General features: G+C 41.0%; 1 protein-coding gene across 1 annotated transcript in view; it reads right to left on the bottom strand.

The window, feature by feature from the left end:
• Nucleotides 1-8,780, bottom strand: part of MYL3 (myosin light chain 3) — a 36,182-nt gene extending 27,402 nt beyond the window's left edge. Inside the window, exon 1 of the mRNA XM_062603974.1 lies at nucleotides 8,549-8,780. Within this exon, the coding sequence (XP_062459958.1) occupies nucleotides 8,549-8,671 (123 nt within the window). The 5' untranslated portion in view covers nucleotides 8,672-8,780. The remainder of the gene's footprint in view (nucleotides 1-8,548) is intronic.
• Nucleotides 8,781-14,994: the final 6,214 nt, after the last annotated feature.

Below are 14,994 nucleotides of genomic sequence, written 5' to 3'. Positions count from 1 at the left end.
CTATGGCCACATGGCATTTTAATTATGCTTATCTCTGGGGTCCACTCAGAAGCACTGAAGCAAACTGTTAATGGGGCATTGACCCCATTATAAGCTTGGCCATGATTTTTACGTGCAAGGCAGCATGTCTCAGCAACTAGCTCCTGAGAAAATATCTGTGGTAGCTGCATATAACAGCCTCTCCTAGGCAGGGAGGCTTTGGAGAAGGAAGACAGACCTGACAGCATCCTCTAGCTTTTCCTCACAGTGCACACTTGTGAGTATGCAATGTGTATGACATCAGACCTCTGCACTCCCTGCTATGCAGGGGGGGCAAGAGAGTGTGTGAGAAAGCACCATTTATAAAGGGAAATTGCTATGCCATGGACTTTAGCTGTTGTGAATTTGGAGGGGAATCCCTCAAGGGGGGTGACACTTCCTCAGCTCTCATGCAAAGCAATTGTTGACTGGCATGACCTGAAATCCACAGGTCATGTTTTTCTCAGAAAGGACCTCAGGCTACTGAATTTGGAGTCCCTTCAGGTTTGTGGACCTGACATATGGGAAAGATGCAGAAATTCCTTTCAGACATGGCAGTGATTTCTCATGTTCAGGGTCCTGACAATCTGTTCTCCTCCGTGGTCAGCCCAGAGCCAGGGGTTTGGAGTAGGTCCATAATTTCTTTTAGAATAGGGTCTTACGCAGAGCTGCTAACATTCATCAGCCAATGTCTATATTGTGGAAAAGTTACAGACTGGTAGAAATCCAAAGCAGTGAATTGCTACCAAGGCAGTGCTATACAGCACTGTACAAACCAGAGAGTTTTTTATTGGCTTGCTTCCAGGCACGGTCCAGCTGTGGCAGTACTCTAATGGTGAGCACCAAGTATTTGCAATTAACAACAGCTGGGGCACAAAAATGAGCTGCCAGGGCTCTTCACTGCATCCAGATCATGGCTTGCATATGCTTATACTTCAATGGGCCCTCTTCTCTGCCACTGCTTTATTTCATCTACCTTAGATGCTCGTCTTCTTCTGGTGAAATCAATGAACTTCTAACAGCGCCTGTTAGCAGCTGTGATTGATAAGAGCTTGAAGAGAATAGCTCAACCCTGAATATCTAACTTGTAGATGCCTGAAATACATCAGGAGAATCCCACTTTTGATCTTCCTTTCTTTCTTTGTCATTAGGCCCAAAATTCTTTTCCTTAACCAGAATCTTTGGGCTCAGGCAGAGCTCATCTGAGTCAAAACCTGCATATAAGATGTCAGATTAGATAATTAAACAGACTTAAGGTCTGTAAAACAAGTACTCATCACACTCAGTGGCATGAAATGATGATAGATCATCTAGGAGCCTATGGCCTTCTTTACTTATCCCCAGTAGAGCGTAGGCTGAGCAAGGCAAAGGGCTCTGGTTATCTGGGTTTGAGCAGAATTTCTCCTCTTTAATTTTTTTCTGGTTCTTTTGTGCCTGTCACAAGGGTATCAGGGCATTTTGGTTGAATATCTTTCTAGTGCAAGAGGGAAATGGGTGACATGTTAAGTAGTTGTGGAAACTTTGGAGTAATACAATCCAAACCTCCAGTGACTCTCTGTACTTATCTGGATTGTTTACTAAGACCTTGTGCTTGAGAGTAATTTGAAATTGTGCAGCCAAAATTTTCAGGATGGAGCTCCTTTTTCTTCACTGTAACCAGCTGAGATAGGCATCTCATAGAATCATAGATTCATAGAATAATTAGGGTTGGAAAGGACCTTAAGATCATCGTTCCAACCCCCCTGCCATGGGCAGGGACACCTTACACTAAATCATATCACCCAAGGCCTCGTCCAACATGGTCTTGAACACTGCCAGGGATGGAGCATTCACAACCTCCCTGGGCAACCCATTCCAGTGCCTCACCACCCTAACAGGAAAGAATTTCCTCCTTATATCCAATCTAAACTTCCCCTGTTTAAGTTTTAACCCGTTACCCCTTGTCCTATCACTACAGTCTCTAATGAAGAGTCCCTCTCCAGCATCCCTATAGGCCCCCTTCAGATATCTAAGCAAAATATCTAGGTTCCCTCCATAGAAGCCAGACTGGACTTTTTCAACATTCAAATTTATTAACCCCATTTTAAGAAATGTATCTGTTATTTAAAATAGGTGGCATCTGACATCACACAGGAGCTTGTACCATAATTATGCTGAAAAGGGAGTTATCTCTATGGAGTTGTCTCTATGCACCCGAAGACAATTTGCCAGCTCTATGCAGTCTTTTGAGCAGATACCTAAGAGGCAATCACCACTTGCTAAATTGGAAATAAATCACAATAAGCTTACAAAAGTTCTCATGGCTTGCTAAAACACTGATCCATAGCTAGGATGGTGAGTCAGGGGCAAATCCCATAAAACTCAAAATGAAAGATTTCCTACTGACTCCCACAAGCTTGCAATACTGTCTCTTGTATTCACTAAATTTCAGTTATTTTTGCCTGGGGCCTCCTCAAGAATCACTACTCAAATTTCTCTGTGCTTGAAAGGCTCAGAAAGAAAGCACTGAAAGGGAAAGGGGCCCACCATGGGCTTGGTTTAGCCTGGCAGGTTTCTGCCCACTTCAGAAACCTTCAAGTATGTGAGCGCAGGAGGGAAATTGCTCTCTAAAAGTATTTTTACTGAGATGCAATGTAGGCCAATGGTGATGACAATGGAAACCTGTAGCGCCTGGAAGGAATGAAACTAAGCGAAAAAATTGTTTGGATTGAGAAAGATGAGAGGGTGTTCGGGGGTTGAAAGCATATGGTGGCCACCTTCAGTTGCCCTCATGCCTGATCTTGGAGGCTTAGGCACATGCATATGCAGCAGTGCCCCACATCATTCTCAAGGAAACAACATGGGCCAAATTCTCAGTGAGATCTAACATACTGACAGGTTTCAAAGTAGGCAAAGATCTCCATCCCCCCACCTCTTACTAAAATATAACATAATAGTTTCTTGTAGGCTGGATATGACCTGTGTACACTACACAGGATACCCAGACAGGCTTTCTTGGAACCAGAAAAACACTTTAGTAGCTGGATGCCTTTAGTATGTGCCAGGATATCACCTACTCAAATACCCCTAGAAATAATGCCCACGCTGAGTACTGTACTGCCCTGTGTGGGTGGCTTGGGGACAGCACTGTACCACCATCTATCTCATGCACTGTTGATATAGCTGTGTTTTCCTGGTGTAAAGAGGTGAAACAGATTGGTGAACGGTATTGAAGACACCTTCTCCTGTTGTCTCTGTACCAGAGGTAAGGGGTTCTTCAATATGTTGAGATTCAAATGAAGTTTGTGCTGGGGTATCCTAACCTTGGCCAGGCAAATGGCTTTTCCTAGCAAGAAAATGCCCTGTTGTAGTATGATTCCCACAGGTCTACACTGCACAGGGCCTCACACTACCAGCCAGCTAAGAGGTTATCTGTCTCTCACACCAGAAGAGATGTGTGCCCATGAGCTCATAAGCTGGTTCCCTCACACATTCAGATAAAATACTTCTTTTGCACACTCAAAATCTCCCTCAAGTGGGCAAACACCTTAGCTTTCTTATTCACAAAGAAGCTTTTTTGCAGACAAAACACTTCACCCCTACACACACTCCATCTCTTCTTACCGAAGTCAGGGACCTAGCTAAATTCCTCTCTCTGACACATGCAAAATATGCTTCGTTCTCCAAAGGTATGCTCAAAACCTCTCAACACGTTTACCCCACGAACAAAATCCTTTCTACCACAAAGTGACTCTTCTTTTTCATTCCCCAAAGGCTTTCTCACACATATATTCACTATTAACTCATATACATTTTTCCCAGGTCCAAGCTCACCATGAAATAATCATTTCAGTCACTTCAGCCCAGAATAAACTCTTCAGCAAAGCATCAAAAACTGCTCTGACAATACAACCGAGCAGGGCATTTGATGTTGAAATGGGATTTTTCCCAATGAAAGTCAATCCATCTCCCCCAAGAGACGTTTGCTTCTCTTCCCCCAGACTTTAGGCTTCCTCCTGATTCCTGCTCAGCCTGATTCACACTGCAGTGGAGGCTCAGACATGTACCCTTGCATGTCTGCCATCACAGTGTGACATACTCAATGCCTGGGAGCTGAACAGACACATTGGCAGGATCTCATCTTTACTGGTGCTGCATGAAGCCTGTGTATTTCCCTCGTGGCTGCTCCCATCCCAGGTGAAGAAGAAAAAAAAAAAGGGAAGAAGCTTTTATTTTTTACTGTGCTTGCAGATGTGCAGAAGCCTGCAGGACTTTTCATGGAGAACAGTTTTCACATGGCTTTAAGATCACAGTACTCCACAAAAATAAATGATGACTGTTTTTTCCCCAGGCACCTGTATTACATCATGCTGCTACAATAAGCATATCAAGTGACAGCACGGGAAAATATGGTTATTAAGTATAACTCTGTACGGTAAGCTGTGTCCTTTCCAGGTCCTCACATATGCCAGCTATCTTTTCTGTACCCAGCACTCACTGGACTTTGAGCACATGTCATCTTAGCTAAATTTAGCTGCTGAAATTGGCACCCAAATAACTCTCTCAACTCTCTTTATCAACAGAGCAGCATCTCCCAAGGGTGATACAATCCATCCTCATATAGGTGTTTAGCACAGCTGCAAGGGATAAAACTCTCTAGAGTTGATTATAGGTGATTTGCTTAAGGTCAGTGGTCATTTTTTCAGTGGTTAAAGTTAGATGACCCAGTCACACTTTCTGTGTCCATATCAATGGAAGATCCATCCTGTTTTCCATCAGCCTTAATGGTTTTCAGGAGAGGAGAATATATTTCTGGCAAAATGTGTCACCCTGCTAAAAGACAGCATTCAGATGGGAATGAATTAGAAATATGGAAAAGACAATTTCTCTCTACAAAATCTCTTCAAGACAATCTATTTCCCAAAGTAAAGAGGTTCAGGGCCCATTGCAGAGAAACAGTTTCTTAAAGACTTCTTCATGGACTCGGACAAAGTCTTACAGAAAAGCAAACAAACCAAAAAATAAAACAACCCATAACTCTTTTCTATGAGTTGCAAACAATATTCAATTGCACCCAATCTACTTTGAAAATTTTTAAGTATTGGGTCAAATCCCATATATGTGACTAGCATTAAAACTTTAGTATAACTGCATTTACTTAAGGGATGTATCCCAGATTTAAGCCACTATAAATGACATCCCAATAGAAGCCAAATACACCCTGAGACCATGAAGCAGCTAGAAAAAGACAATGGGAAAATCTAAAATTATTCTGGAGTGTAAAATAAGGCTCTTAAACCGTTATCATGGCAACAGACATACCAGAAAAATTGAAACAAGAAGTGTTTTTCTCTACCACAGAAATATTTTAGTTTTGAGACTTTAAAAAATTTTAAAATTCCAAATTTGAAATTGTGCAATAAAGTCTGAGAATAAATAGTGATAACTTGAGACATTCCCATCAAAAGATGCATTTTGATCATTTTTAACATTTTGTTTTGATACAAGGTTATTTTCCTCAGATTTTTTTTAACTACAGATTATCGTTGGCCTAAAATCAAGAACCAATTTTATCCTGGAATGTAGAAATCAGATGTTTGGAGAATTTCAAAACTCTTTAAAGCCTTTTTTTTTTTTTCAAATGTTGTAGAATGGCCTACTGAGGTATTCTGATCTACACTAGATGGCCTGAGCTCCACCACAACTAGGTTTATGTAGCAAGAAGCAGCATACTGCCAGACCCAGTCCTGTGCACAAATAGCTTCAATTTTGACAGAAGCATTCTTGATGAAAAACATTTAATTGAAAAATTCCCAGGAAAACTTCTCAAACTTCTCTAGAGAATGTCATTTCCCCTTGCTATGGGACCCAAACTATGCATCTACCAATGCTTTCCCTAGTCCAATTTTGTATATAGTAGATAATGGAATATTCTCTGCAAAGATGAAGGGATATTAAAATGGGATATTGAATTGATTTATTTATTTTTAAGGAACCCAAAATATATTTTTTGGCAATTTAAAAACATTATGAGTCCATAATTGCAAATTGGGCTAGAGGAAAAATGTAAGAATTTGCATGAATGTATGTGCAGAGTAAGTTTAAAATAAAAATGCAGAAATTAATTGGTTTCAAATCCTACTTGGATGGAAATGTATTTGATGATCCTGATATTGTGTTGACTACAATGAGGAGTGTCTATTTTTTGAGCAGTACCAGTTTGGGATTTTTTAATTTATATTCTTTTAATTATAACTCATGTTTCTACTGGACTTAGCTGCCCTTCATACCACAGTGTCACACTATCCCAGAAGAATATTACCACAATGTCATGGTATCCTGGTTGAAGCCATCTGTGCCCTGAAAGAGAAGTTATTGCAATTTCCCCCTCCTCCTTTTACAGTGCAAGAATGTTAAGTATAGAGAGCTGGATCCTACCACGTACCACTTACTCAAGGTCACAGTGCAAGTTCTCAGAGTACGGCACTAAGTCTGTGGGCATTACTTTAAAAATTAGCCCAAAACCAAATCCCTTGTAATTTGAGTTCTTCTTGATATAGTTACAAATGATTGCTTTTTTTCTCTAGCATTTGAACTGAAAGATTTGCAAGGTCTTTATGATTCAAGGCAGAAAATCCTCCACTTTCAGTGCTTCCTTTGTTAGAAATCCCCAGCTGAAGGAGTCACTCCCATGTGAAAGAAGCAAATGGTTTCAGCAGCCCATGATTTACAAGCCACCCATGAGACTTGCTGTGGTGCGCTCAGGCAGCACACTGAAAAGACAGGGTAATTTACTCCCTTTCTCACATAGTTCCTATGTTTTCTTGAGGAGGAAATCACTTTCTGACCTAAGAAGAGAGGGTCCTGGAGACACTCATCCCTCACATCAGCTTTGAGGAGCTGGTGCCATGGATGGCAGTGGAGTTCTGTCCATTTTCCTCTTTAGCATTATCTAGTCCTGTTTCATGTCCTGTGGCTCACCATAAACACAGATGATAGCCAGGACTCCCCTGTTGATTACTCAGTTTCTTGTAAGAAACAAGAAAGAATCTGAAGAATCTGGTTGCTTTAATCGACAAAATAATGCTGATCTACACCCAGCCATTGTCAGGTTCAAATCCCCATGAGAAAAAAAAACGAGGAAACTCTGCAAAGCTCCTCTTCTTTTCCCAAAGGACAATTTCCAAAGGACAATGCCTTGCAAAGATATCCAACTACACCTTGCAGTATCCATCTATCATGGGGTATTTACTGTGCTAACAATATGGGAAAGCTCTCTCTAAAGATTCTTGTGGGGATCTCTAACATTGCTTGTGTATGTGTGTTGTGCAGAAAGATCAAAGGGGAGCTAGTCATTGTCAGATCTTTATTTGCTTACTGCATTTTTGTAAGTCAAGAAGTCACTCTTGAATAGTCCATTTCATGGTCATTTTCACAGGACTATAAAATTTCTTTCTCCTTATCATTTCCTGAAGCAAATGTTTTTCAAAGTAAAGGTCACTCTCAGATGTCTGCTGAAGAGTAAATTTCCATGGAAAAAAGCATTTGAAAGAGAAAGATCTCCAACACCATTTCAGTGGAATTACCTACTTCACAGTTTTAAAACCTTGAGTATTTCCTAGACATTGGTAGTTCCCTGTCAATGGGGTTGTTCAATGAAAGGGCAATTTGATGCCAGTTAGGCAGCTCAGGATTAGAGTATTCTTAAATCCTCCCAAATTCTCTCAAAACCTGCTTCTGAAATGGCCCTGAAAACAATCTTTTCCTTACATATTTGAGGAAGACTTCAGCAAATCCTGCTAAGATCAGCAACAACTCTTTCCAGCAGAGACTTCTCTAAAGGAGAAGGAGAAGGCTTATGCCATTTGAAGGAATCCTTGGTGCAGAACCTGAATGCAGCAGTTCAGTCAGGAAAGCTGGATTTTTTCCCAAGTTTCTCTCTGCCTTCCAAGATACACATAAGCACACAGTTCCTTTGCCATTCAGTTGGGCTTTTCTGGAAAACATCAGGAGGTGTCACTGGCTTACTTTAAGGAAGCTTCGGGCTGGTGATATCTACCAAAATGATGCATTCCAGGCAGAGAGAAATTAATTCAACCCATGCTCCAAGCCTGCTCCAAGCCCACTCCAAGCTTACAATCTAGCCTTGGCCACTGGTTAGTCAGTGGTCAGCCTCAAATATAGTCAAATCTTCCTGGCATCTACCTGCATTGCTGCCAGCAGAGGAGCAACAAGCTTCCCACTGAGGTCAGTAAAGCTTGCATGCAATAAAATCTGCTACTTTGGGGATAAGATGGAATGAATAGGTCTGAACACCGTCAGATAAAATAAAATTCTCTTTGAGTGTCTTTATTTAGCTGATCCCCTAATACTTTGCTCCAACTCTTACTTCACCTGTAGCAATTGCCTTTGCTGCTCACATTCTGCTCAAAACCAAGAGCTACTTCTGGAGAATGTCATCTCACAGCATTGAACATACCACTGCCAAAACCACCACCAACCCAAGCCCCACCAGCCTGCTTCCTCCCATGCCAGGTTAAAAGATACATACTTTGATAGAAGCTGGGTTAAATTCAGCTTCTTTGGGGGGTTCTGGCTCTGCTGGTTTAGGTGCTGGTTTGGGTTCTTCCTTCTTAGGTTCTGCCTTCTTAGGTTCGGGCTTCTTTGGAGCCATGTTGGTTTGCTGGTGAGCTGCTTTAGAAAGGGAGAGAAGGAGACAGACAGACAGACAGGAAAGATATGGCTGCTGCAGGATAAATCACCAGCTCACACAGGTCTTTATCCCTGTCCAGTCTCTTGAAGTCACACATTATGTCACTCTCAGACCTGTCACATGCCAGAGATTACAATAGGGCCACAGCTATAAAAGGACAAGACATTTACTCATCTATTTTAGAGCTATGGGATATGGTATTGTTACGAATTGACGCTTAAATGGAAAGAGAGTTTGGGCTTTTTAGGGCTGAGGCTGGCACTGGGTCAAAAATTTCTAGTTGTGTGTGCATGCATGTACATGTACGAGGGGGGAGGCGGGTTATGGCTCAGGTCCCATAGATGGGTTTTGTCCTCCCCACAGCTGCGCCAACAATTACCTTCCTACTTCACTTACAGAGCATCTCACTTTCAGTCAGGACTGCACCCCTGGCCTTTGTTGTGCTGCAGTTCATTAAATGACAAGCACAGATCTATATTTAGATGTGAGGGATAGACCTATGTAGGAGATTGACCACCGACATATCATTAGCGCAAGGAAGAGTTCACAACTCAGATCACACACTGGTGCTCTCCTGGGGATGTACAAAGAATCTGTAATACTTAGAATGCATCTAACAAGGAGGGAAATATACATACACACATGCATGGTGTGGGACACGGTCTGGGATAGTACTGTGTGTCTGCAAGTACATCCTCATGGCTGAGGTTTTCCAGACCATTTTAGGGACTTGAATTCCAAATTCCCATTAAAATAACTAAGATAAGGGTATCCCTTTGAAGTTTGTCTAATCCCACCACTACTTTGATTTAAATAACCTCCCTTCAAAGCAAATTGAACTTAACAGTTTTCAGATCTGCATTTGATATCTCCATTTTCTAAATCAGGAGATCACACTTCCACATTGCCTAGATTTTTTTTATTTTTTCCCCATAGAATGGTTTGGGTTGGAAGGGACCTTAAAACTCATCCAGTTCCAAACCCCTGTTAATACCTGAAGGTTATTGTATAAAGATAACCACTCCAGTTCAGGAAATCCATGAGGAATGCATTTCTGGAATGTATTTTGAGGATGTATATTCCTTTTCATATGATATCCATTATATGAAAAAGAATATAACTTTTTCAGACGGGTTTGGGTTGGAAGGGACCTTAAAGGCCATCCAATTTCAACCCACCTGCCACAGGCAGGGACACCTTCCACTAGACCAGGTTGCTCCAAGCTCTGTCCAACCTGGCCTTGAACACTGCCAGGGATGGGGCAGCCACAGCTCCTCTGGGCAACCTGTGCCAGGGCCTCACCACCCTGCCAGTAAAACAATTTCTTCCTAACATCCCTTCTCTACTACCAGCTTTGACCAGAACTGAGTTTCCTCAATATGGGCTAAGAACAACCTGGTCTAGTGGGGTTGGAACTGGACAATCCTTCTAACTCAAAACCTTTCTATGGTTGTACATGTCTCCATGAGGAGCTGTGCAGAGATCTGTCTACTCACTCTGCTTAGACCAGACTCTAGTTCTGACAACTGTCTTCAGTTCACAAAAGCCACCAGACCTTCTCTGATGGAGCCCACCAGATCAAACTCATGTTTGTATGGTCACATGGGGAAGAAGTTTCTGACAACAACTTTCCAATATATTGATCTACTCACTATAACAAGTGCAAACAGGAGAGAAGTTCAGCTACATTTGGTCCCTGTGCTGTAGGCTGGGATTTGTTTGCATTGGAGGTGTGACAGAGATGCACTAGATGATCCTACCTGGCCTTCAACTACCATTACAGAAGAGCCTCAGACTCCCATAGGGTCTGTGCCAAAACTTCATACTCGCCAGTCCCATACATATCTCAGATACCATAAGGTATCAGAAATAGCTCCAGAAACACTTATGTAGGCAAATTAATCCCATCCCCTGTTAATTATTAAACTAAATTACAGGACACCCACAGAATTCTGGAGAGGCCTTTGGAGGCAGAGGTATCTCAAATGAGTGAAGCCATAGACACCTACAGTTGAGAGATGCATCACCCTCACACCGAATATATGGGCTAGATCTCTGTTGACTGCGATGGGAGAAGAGCCACAGAGTTCACATAAATATATTTACATTGTAGACACCTAAATTAAGTGGCATGAGCCATACCTGGGCTGAATTCTATCTTCTGAGATTACTTTCAAATTGCAAAGCTCTGGAGTAGAGGTTTTCTGCAGGTTTTGAGTTCTCATTCGGCCATTTTCTGTTCAGGGCAAACAGCAACAAAGTGTGGAAAGATGTACCCTGCTGATCAGAATAAGTGATCCCTGCCAACTTTGTAAGCTGTAGATATTTCTGCTAAGAAATAACAGAAATCATGCACTGGTTTTGCTGCACTGATTTCTGCATTGAAATGTGTCATGGCTGGAGAGCTGTAAGAGTTTTCTACAGACCCAAAGAAATACCAGGGAGTAATTTCACCATATTCTCCCACTACAGACTTCTTGAATGACATTGCAAGAGCCAGGGTAGACCCAGGAAATTCTAAGTTTAAATTCAAAGTGTGAATCTGTAATGCAAATTAGTGTACTCTCTGAGAGAAGCCATAACCACAAAGACAACATCCGAGCAGGCACAAGCACATACGTGTGTTTTACATGACATTTTAAAAATCCACCAGGTCTTATTCCTGAACTGAAAACAGCACTGGAAAATACCAGGCAATTAAGATGCCAGCAGCAGTTCAACAGCAGCTTGGGATCTTGTCCGCTCCACCTCTGTGAGATAAGAAGAGACCATAATAACAGGGAGAGTCATATTTCACTTTGTCTTCCGAATTCCACAATCAGCATGGTTGCAGGGTTTGTTGGTAGGTTTCCCCACACTTCAGCTATTCTCTAATAAAAATACATTAAAGAAATAACAGTAAAAAACAACCCAGAAAGGTATCTGGAAGCTCGCCTCTATCGATTCTCAGCCAAAATCCAGTGGTCATACTGTCATACAAAGATTATATCAATATGGTTTTTTATATATTCAAGATAAGGTATATTCACAGTACAGCTGGCATGACACAGAGATGATCCTTTGCACTTCTGTCAAAATCAAAACTGCTGCCACTTCTTGTAAATTGTCAGCTCTGCATGGAGGGGAGGTTTCTGGCAATGACAAAAAAATCCCAGTTAAATGCTTTGGGATTTTATTCAATTTCTTACCTCTCTGTTCCTCTTCTGTACCCCTGGCACATTGGCTTCTGACTTCTGTTTAGTTTACTTCTGTAGACCAAACAATAACCAAAATACCTCAACAGATCAGCCATTTCACACAGCTTCTGGTGGGTGGTTCTTCACTTTTCTTTTTCATCAGTATGCAACATAGCTGGCAGTCAACAGCTCCATCTATGCAATTACTACATATATGTATGATTATCTTTATTCAAATATACAATGTCAAGGCAAACAGGGAGGTACATCATGGATTTTAAGTACCTGCAGGGCTGGCTAACCACTGCTGGGTGGGTGTCTTGAATCAATTCCATGGATTAAAGATATTCCAGTGCCCTGTAAACCATTGCAAACAGCCAAATGAAGGCAGTTAATCTTGCCCCAAATCCCCCATTTGTCTCTTCCATGAGAATCCTTAGAGTCCCAGCAGCTGCAAAAAAATCCTGACCAAATATCCCTCTTCCTATTAATAGGTTTTGAAAGGCAGGGAACAGCGGGGGGAGTCCTCTTCATTTTTCAGTTGTGTTCACAGCAGATGTTAGCAGCAGATCTCAGTCCCAAAAAGCTATCCCAATGTCCTACATGGGAGGCTGGGTTAACTGTGAATTTTCTAAAATTCTCTTGGTCATCAGGGTATGATGAGCTTCTCCTGAGAGATGGACCAGGTTAACCTTCAAAGAGAACAGAGCTCATCAGGACATTTTCCAGAGAAAAAAAAAATTAAATACTTTAGGAATCAGAAAAATAGAACATAAATGAAAACAAAATATTCTGGCCAAATCTGAATTGTTTCAATTTAGGAATACTGCCAGACTGCCTTATGATTCTCTGGTCTTTGATAAGTCTGTCTGTCATATGGAATGGAATGCCGGAATGTCTGCTGGAATCACAGAACATCCCAGTTTGGAAAGGACCTCAAAAGATCATCTGGTTCAAGAAATGGAGCCTAGATAAATTCATCTAGCAGTCTTACTCCATTTACTGCAATTTACCATACTCCTCCTTGGACCAAGTGGAGGAGTTGGTATAGAGAATGAGAATTGTCTCTTTCCGATGATAATAAAGACCTGAGAAAAGTTGAGAATTTTCATGAAATTTTGTTGTGAGATATTTGAATTGAACAATTTGGTGCCAAAAAATATCACTTTTCAGATACTTGAATTCTCAACAGAATAACACCCTTCTCCCCCAAGCAGGCTGGGGTTTTATTTTTCTCTTAAAAATAAAATTAATCTTTGAGTTTAAACTTTAATTCTCTCCTCAGAATAAACTGCTGATGGAAACTGTCCAGACATCTTTAAATGAGAGGCTGAGAGCACGTCAAAGATGTTTCTCTCTCCATCTAAATGTGGTTGTGCAACTTTCCCCAATAAGGAATGATGTCCTTAGAGTTCTGAGATGGCCACAGCTTGAGTGTCTTCCCCAGAGAACAGAGAAAAAGTGTTTTTAGAAGATTTGTAACCAGAAGACAATTTATTTTTCTGCCTTTTCAGTCCATAGCACAGCAGATGTCAGCTGTTGGATGAAGAAAGCAATCTGCAAACCACATCTGCTTATATCCTACTCAACCTCTGTACTTTATATAATCAAGTTATAAACAGAAAGTCAGATATTTTCAAATGTCGGTGACATTTCAAAGATAGTTAATGAAAAAAAAAATATAAAACCAGACAGGGCTTCTCTCCCTATTTTTTGTCAGCTATACAGCTCATCAGTTTATCCATTCACGTCTTAACATCTGAGTGGTTCAAACAAGACAAGAAGACACTGGAAAAAAGAACAGAAGAGGCTGTATTTGCATGAAGGGAGAAGGATGTGGTAGGCCATCTGTGAGGGGGTTTATCTGCTGTGAGCAAAGGTGGAGGAAGACAGAGGTAAAAATAAGAATTTTCTTAAAGATTACTGTTACTGCTCCCAGTTTCCATAGGGTGAATTGTTCACATCTCCCTATAGGAACATCAGCTGTGAAGGAAAGCAAATGCCTGCCTTTGGAGCAACACTTCGGCTGCTATAAATCAGAGAGTTCTACTAACTTCAAGGGAACTATGTTGATTTATGCCAGCTGTGGAAATGGACCAGAATAGTAGATAGTCTGGCAGTAACCATCTTAGTTTCTAACTGGGATCAGGAGAACACATGTTTGTTGCTCATCTGGGTGGGGGGGAAAGGGGGGGGAAGTGGGGCCGGGGGGAGAAGAAGGCAAAAAAAAGCTGTATCTTTTATACAGAAAATGCAACACTAAATACACCAAGCAACGCTGGTGACACAAAATCCAGTCGAAATGTACTCTTGCTCATGAAGACATGTGGGATTTAGTAGAAAATGAATATATAATGGATCCTGAGACTATATAGGTACCATAGGATGAAGAACAGAAATGAAATGTTTTCTATATTACAGCCTTAGCGAACTTTTGAAGATCTGTTCCAAAGACAGTGAAAGCATGACAAAATCAACAAGATCCTTCAGTGGTTTGTTGAAAGCAAAAAGTGTTAAATATCAATTGAAAGGACTAATTACCAGCTATTTTGCAGATTTCATGATAGCCTACTTCTTTTAAGTATAGACTTTCATTTTCCTCAGGAAATCACCTAGTTCCTATCAGAACATTAGGGAACAGTTGTGCCATTTAACTTCAGCATCAATGAAATGTCTAGCTTGTAGATGAATGACCAGCTATGCTTTTTCTTTGTTAGAAAGAAGAAACACCCCCAAATGGTCATTCCTTCCATCTTTTGGTCTTTATAATAGACAGGATAAATATTGTTCTAGACTTTTCTTTTGTTATATATATTGGCAAAGGAAGTTCCAGTTTTTCACATTGGAGGCTTAACTTTCAGATATTTAAAATTAGGAAATTCCACATTCCATACACATGCAGCCCATTTCATCCCCATTAGGGCATTTCAATTTTTCTTTCAGGAAAGGAATAAAATAATGCATTCCATTTTTTCCAAAAGGAGCATACCTACCTCTAGCCATCAAATGTTTTTATGTGTTTGTCTCTGGAACTCAACAGAGTTTGAGAACTCTTCTCCTTTGAGGACTTACAGGCTATGGGCAAGTCAACTCATGATCTTCTCAAGG

The sequence above is a fragment of the Pezoporus occidentalis genome, unplaced genomic scaffold (genome assembly GCF_034315485.1).
Source record: "Pezoporus occidentalis ecotype Australia unplaced genomic scaffold, CSIRO_AGI_Poc_V1 ctg82, whole genome shotgun sequence".
Lineage (NCBI taxonomy): Eukaryota > Metazoa > Chordata > Aves > Psittaciformes > Psittacidae > Pezoporus > Pezoporus occidentalis.
The sequence above is the reverse complement of the archived record's forward strand: the minus strand, read 5'-3'. Positions and strand labels throughout refer to the sequence as shown.